Raw genomic sequence first — 6,538 nt, 5'->3', positions numbered from 1 at the left:
ATGAAAATCTCAACATATTTTTCTTTGGTCAGTGGTGTCGCCTTTTTTTCAAACATGAATTCTCCACCAAGAATCATCCACGAATCCTCCACCTCTACAACTCAAAGCCTTGTCTTCACTCTAGAAGACCAACTGAAGCTACACAGAACTTCAATTTCTTAAAAGTAACACCCTCAGTCAACATATCAGCAGGGTCAACATAGTTTTGCACCTTCAAGCTATTTTCTGAATTACTCTTCTCTGCTTACAACTCCCACTGTATGGGCAATATCCTACCTCTGCTGAAAGTTTTTTTCAACAAGTCTAGCCTTGTACCTCTTTACTGTTATAATTCTCAGTCTTCACTTGGTACATCTACTTGTTGTGTAATGCATTCTTCTCTAGTAGAATGTTGTTAGCTCCCACTTGCTCGAACTTTCATCTTGCAAGATTTCTTTATAGCTCTTTGGTTCTCCATTATCTGTCTGTGGAACAATATAAATGGGTGCCCCGGACCCACTATCCTTTTCACTTCTATCATTAATAGAACTATGAACTACCAGCAATAGTGCATCATGTACTTCTTCAGATACCACATTTGCGCTATCATTCTCCATCTTCTTGAGATTCATGCAATTCCTCTTTATGTGGTCAATCTTACCACAATTTCAGCATGTTGCTTGCTGACCAGACTTTGATTTTGATCTCCCTTTATTTGAGTTCATGTCCTATCATCTCCCTCTGAAATCAACATTCAATGTCAAACTTGAACCTGAGATCCAGCCAGAATCTTTTCTGCAAACTTCCTCAGCCAAAATTAAATCACGAATATCATCACATTTCAGTTTAGATTTACATGCAGAACTGCTAACCGCCATCCTCATGGTTTCCCAACTATTTGACAATGATACCAACAATATCAGTGCACGTTTCTCATCATCAAAATTAATTTCAACAGAAGATAATTGATTTGTGATAGTATTGAAATCATATTGAAAAGTATTGAAATCATTCAGGTGTTGAGCAATAGAAACACCTTCCATCATCTTCAAATTGAATAACTTCTTCATCAAGTACACATTGTTATTCGTCGATGGCTTTTCATACATATTTGATAAGGCTCCCATGAGATCTATAGTCATCCTATCCCTGAAGATGTTGTGTGCAACGGACATCGATAGAGTCAGGCGAATAACCCCAATAACTTGTCGATCCAACAAATTCCATTCAGCCTCATCCATCCTTTCAGGTCTTTTACCCAATAACGGAAGATTGAGTTTCTTCCAATAGTGGTAGTTCTCTATCTGCATTCCTCAATAACAAAAATTTGTGCCATCAAATTTTTTGCTTCATGAAACCTTCACTTCATTTGCAGCCATCATTCTTCCTCAGATTCGAACAAAGCTCTGATATCAATTATTGAGTTGTTGCGAGATATACACCTACCAGTTGTTTTAGTATATCCCTAAATTAAATAGGAGAACGATCGACGAAGCAAAAAATAGAACGAGAAAAATCACTCTAGAAAAGAACACACAGATTTACGTGGTTTGGTAAATTGCCTACGTCCACGGAGTTGCAGAGGATTTTACTACTTGAGGAATTTACATCAGTCGATCACCTTGACTTACAAGAGGAATCTCTCACTTTGTTGCTCTCTCTTCTTTTCTCTTTACACCTAGATACACCAAAGAAACTCTACACCGAGATACCCCGAAGAAGATAAACTTACAAGAGAAATAAACTCAATTTCTCTTCTGCCACAAGCCACCAAGAAGGCACCAAGATAAACTTATTGAAATATTCCCCCGCGTTAACTGATCTGGGGTTGTGTTATTCCAATAAAATAGTGGAAATTGAAATAACATGAAGAATATGTTGAATGACACAATCTCAAATCAAGTAACGTGGGGAATATCTAAATAAAACCGCAGAATAATCGAATAACATCATATAATACTTGAACATTTTTTTTTACAAATAACGCAGATGAAATATTATTGTAACACAGCGGGATGTTTATAACTATTGCAATCCGAAAATAGCTCTACATTCGGAGTCCTGATTTAATATTTTTCCCTTTCCCCTCGTGCTGCAATAGTTCATTAAGCGATAGTTGGGTAATGGTTCTCACTTGATTTTTATTTTATTTATTTTATTTCGTTTCCTATATTGATATTAAATTAAAAAATATATATATCTTAAATCACAATCATTTATCTTATCACAATCATATTATTAAATATCACATTGCAAATTATGATTAAATTTATAATATTTTAATAACTTTTTAAGATAAAATTACCTCACATTTTCTTATGCCCAGCAATCATTCAAGAAAAATATTTTATAATGACTATAAATAAGGCATTGAATCATAATTTTTCATTTCATTTTTTTACATCCAAAGCATGATTAATACATATTAGTAAATCATGTTTTAGGACTGTTTAGTTGGCTTTTAAACTCACCACATGTTACTCTAGCCATTTTGTCAAATAGAAAGAAGAATAAAATGGAGCGTGAAAGATGAACATGTTTCAAAACAACAATTATAAGTTTTAATATAAAATATAAATATATCAAATAATTATTATGTAATTGAATAAATATAATATTTTAAAAACAACTTCCATTCATAATTATGTTATATGATATGTTTTTTTAAGGCCATTTAGATAATTAAACTTAGAAAGATATACACACAAACCACTTAACTCCTACGCCTAAACTTCAATTTTTATACATGCACGTCACCTGACCTATACATGAAAGATGCCTCATTGTTTAAAAGTTAAAATAGTGATTTCCGATATGATATGAAAGCTTTCGATGATATAAACAAAAAACTAGAGTTTAGGTGTTCGATTTGTAAGTACATATGAATTGGGTAGTATCTAAATGAAAGCACAAAATGTTGATGCAATGTGTCCCATGCATACGACTTGCATAAACTGTTAGAAGCTTAAATAGCTCGATCAGGGTAGATTAGTAAGAGATTTTTTTTTTTATCTCAAATGCATTGTGCAAATCTACTGAAACATATTTATACAGATGTAACAAAATACCATAAAATTCAACACATATTTACACGCCATCTTTACAAGCAATTCTAAAATAAGAATGAGACAAAGTAAGAGAACAATAGCAATGTTTATTCAAACCAAACGATGCAGAGAGGGAAGATCTTAATAAAACTCACGACCAGGGAAGATAAAAGGAGCCAAGAGAGTCCACACATACAGAGCAGCTGTTGTCCATTGTGTGCAGATACGGATCCAACCGAAGTCCATCCAACGTTCATCTGCTCCGAGCTGCCAGTTTTTGAGCCACTCCATCCAGTAAGAAGCATGGCAGAATACATACTGGCCAGCGCAAATATAAGATGGAAGAAGAAATAAGAGTAGGTAACAGGCTTTGCCTCATTCTTCCCTGATTCGATTTCTCCTTCCAACAGCGGCTTGGATGAACCTGCAGCACAATTGATGTGAGAATTGGTTGATGGATAAAATGAAGAGTGAAATTTGAATAGATGTTTTAGAGGTACCGGATTTTGGGGAGGATGGGGGGGAGAGAAATGTTGTTGAGGAACCGGCCCTGACAACAGAGTAAACAACTGAGAGAACGGTTGTTAGCATTCCCAAAACAAGGGTAGCTGTCGAAACGGATTCTGAGTGGTTGTTGAGACCGTTGCATTCGTAGTCTCGGGGCTCACTTGAGAGAGCGCTGTAGCATAGATAAACGCAATACACGGAGATGACAGAAGCAGGCAAGAGGCTGCCATTCACCTGTGTTTCAGAGAAAGTTACTGCATGTTTGAATGTTCAATATTTTATGTTTAGTTCCCACAATGAAAAGAATAAAGACATTAACATGAGAGAGAGAAATCGTCATTAGCCTTCTCATAACTATTTGGGGTTGGCTTCGAGAGAAAATCATTATTAAACCCCCTGAATAGAAGGGGTAGCAGGATGATGGAATGCAAACAGGAGACCATATAAATTTAATGTAACAGAACTTATCTATTAGTTAAACTAATATTATGACAATTTGATAAACCATGGTACTTTTAAAGAAGAAAGATGTCCTACCAAATAAAAGAGCCAATAATCGAATGGAAATTTCAGTGGGGTAAGCGCGGCCCGAAAAGTGTACTAGTTTATATCATAAAGTTTCTAGGAAAACATTCCTTCATATTTCAGCAGCCTGATTGTGAAAGTGAATTTGCTATTAAATAATCTCACGGAACAGATAGTTTAATAGCTTATATAGCAAAATGAACAAAAAAAGAAATTACTGCTAACTTAAATATGGTCAATCAATCTCAGCCTTTATAGTCAGATCGACAGTTTTTATGATAATTTCCTAATGATATAGAACATCATAACAAGAAAGGACAACTTATGCCCATACTAATTTAGATGTTTTATGTAAGCTGTTTAAACAATAAAACAAATCATTATCTAACCACACAATTCCTAATAGTAACTCGACTAGCAGGTAACATTATGGGTGCTCAAGCATTGATTTTATAAGTTATAGCTGTAAATACATCAATGATTAAAATACAATTGAATATAAGTACATAAACGACCTACAAAGAAAGAACAACTGATCAGACGTAGCAATAGATGATCGTTTCAGGTGAGCAACGACAGAGAAAACACTTTAGTCGAAAGATCGACAGACAAAAGGACGCCCCTCGGAACGATCATCAGCCTTCAAAACAATCGATGGAGGGACTCCTTCGGACAAAAATCGATTGAACTAAGACCTGCCAGAATATCAGGCGACCCTTATCAATCGAATTGGTCTCAAGCCTTATTATATACAAACCTTGTAAATTACCAAAAAACTACCCATAAAGGTTAACAATTAGGGGCTATTATGTACTTTTATGATATTGGGACCTAGGCCTATAAATAGGAGTTCATATTATGAATAAAGAATACTCTTTTGCTTGTCTACTACCACCTCTCTCTCTCTCTCTCTCTCTCTCTCTCTCTCTCTCTCTCTCTCTCTCTCTCTCTCTCTCTCTCTCTCTCTCTCTCTCTCTCTCTCTCTCTCTCTCTCTCTCTCTCTCTGTACGATGAGCATGGAAGCATGTCTTCAATAAGAAGAAGAAACCAACAACAAAAACAACAAGTGACGAGTCAGAAGAACGAAGAAGTAGCATGTACCCGAGAGTTCATGGAAGAATTTGTTCAGGAAGTGTTGCAAGACTTGAGAAACCAGATCAACTGTTCGTTGAGGTCTTTAGGGCGGTCGTTGCTTTAGTAGCCCCTCTAGTTCCAGTTGGAGAGTTAGCACCCCGTAGTTAATTACATCTTAGATAACCAGAGTCACCTAAGAAAAATCTCGATAAAAATCAGGAAATATTATCTTCAAATGGGTCAAAATGATTAGGACTTTTTAATAAAATCGGACAAAGAGGTGTGAAAGGGGAATGACTCAAATTTGGAATATTTTATTTTAGAATCCAAAGGATGAAGAACTAGGAGATATCATAAGATGTCACGAATCCTGATGAGATCCTTAGTGACTTCCCAAGCTATCCTATGGTTTGACTTCAATTTAAAAGAGAAATGTTTAAGTGTTTCATCCTACCAATTTTATTAATTAGGGCTTATATTCGTATGAAACGATCACACAAATAGCTTGAAAAATGTGAGGATTTAGGTCGTGACAAACGACAACCTCGAAATCCTAAAGCAGGTTAGGGCTTAAATTGTATAACAGAGCTATACGAAAGCCTAAAGAAAATGTTGAGGATTTATGTCGCATAAGCAAACAACCACGAAATCTTATGGCTTGTTGTTTAAATCTAAAGAAAGATATGTTGTTGAAGATGGTCGTGCTGCCCACAATGCTAGCTTCAAGCTCGTCGTGACGAGTTTAAGTTTTCTAATGTGTACAATTATGATGTTAAATCATACGTCCCTATGGAAATGGTCATTTAAATATTATGGGGCATATTAAAGTTGATTAGACCGACACCGGTTAGGATCCTATGGTTCCCTCGTTCCGGTACCACTATTTTCTATCAGATTCACTTAGTCCGAATGAATTTACTAAACTCAACTTAATGAGTTTCATACTTTCCTTTAGACCGTGGAAAGCCTCGATAGCAACCATAGGTTACCTCCCCCGAGGGATTCCCGAACTCATCCGAGATTCTCGATCATCCAATAGAAACGTCTTAATTTAGTTGCAATTGTTGTTTTGTGATGTTTGTGATTAAATTTTGAGTTGTCTTATATTTTTAATGTTGTGGCAGTAGATTTTATCTTGGTTCATTTTAATTTTGGTTTTAGTTTCAGTTTTGTGGCTATCCTAAAGGTTTTAGTTTTCATGCAGCGTGACAACGTTGTTTAGCATGCAAGTTTATGAACGTAAAAGTACAACGTAGAAAGTACGAGAAAAGAAAGCGCTGTAAACTATAAAAGTGTACCTGACGAGTCATCTCATTCCTCCACCTGAAACTTCAGTATTTGCAAAGCATATATATCTATAATTTTGTAGGAATTAAAGCATGCTTGTAGAAAAAGTAGGAAGTACA

General features: G+C 35.5%; 1 protein-coding gene across 1 annotated transcript; it reads right to left on the bottom strand.

Annotated features, from left to right (window-relative positions):
• Window positions 1-3,020: 3,020 nt before the first annotated feature.
• On the bottom strand, window positions 3,021-4,842 carry LOC110032376 (probable serine incorporator). The gene is given in 4 exon segments (XM_020735993.1): window positions 3,021-3,262; window positions 3,265-3,450; window positions 3,527-3,767; window positions 4,816-4,842. Coding segments are annotated over 4 exon segments (549 nt in total). The 3' UTR covers window positions 3,021-3,167.
• Window positions 4,843-6,538: the final 1,696 nt, after the last annotated feature.

Source organism: Phalaenopsis equestris, unplaced genomic scaffold (assembly GCF_001263595.1).
Source record: "Phalaenopsis equestris unplaced genomic scaffold, ASM126359v1 Scaffold000932, whole genome shotgun sequence".
Classification (NCBI taxonomy): Eukaryota; Viridiplantae; Streptophyta; class Magnoliopsida; order Asparagales; family Orchidaceae; genus Phalaenopsis; species Phalaenopsis equestris.
This window is presented reverse-complemented; position numbering and strand designations above follow the sequence as displayed.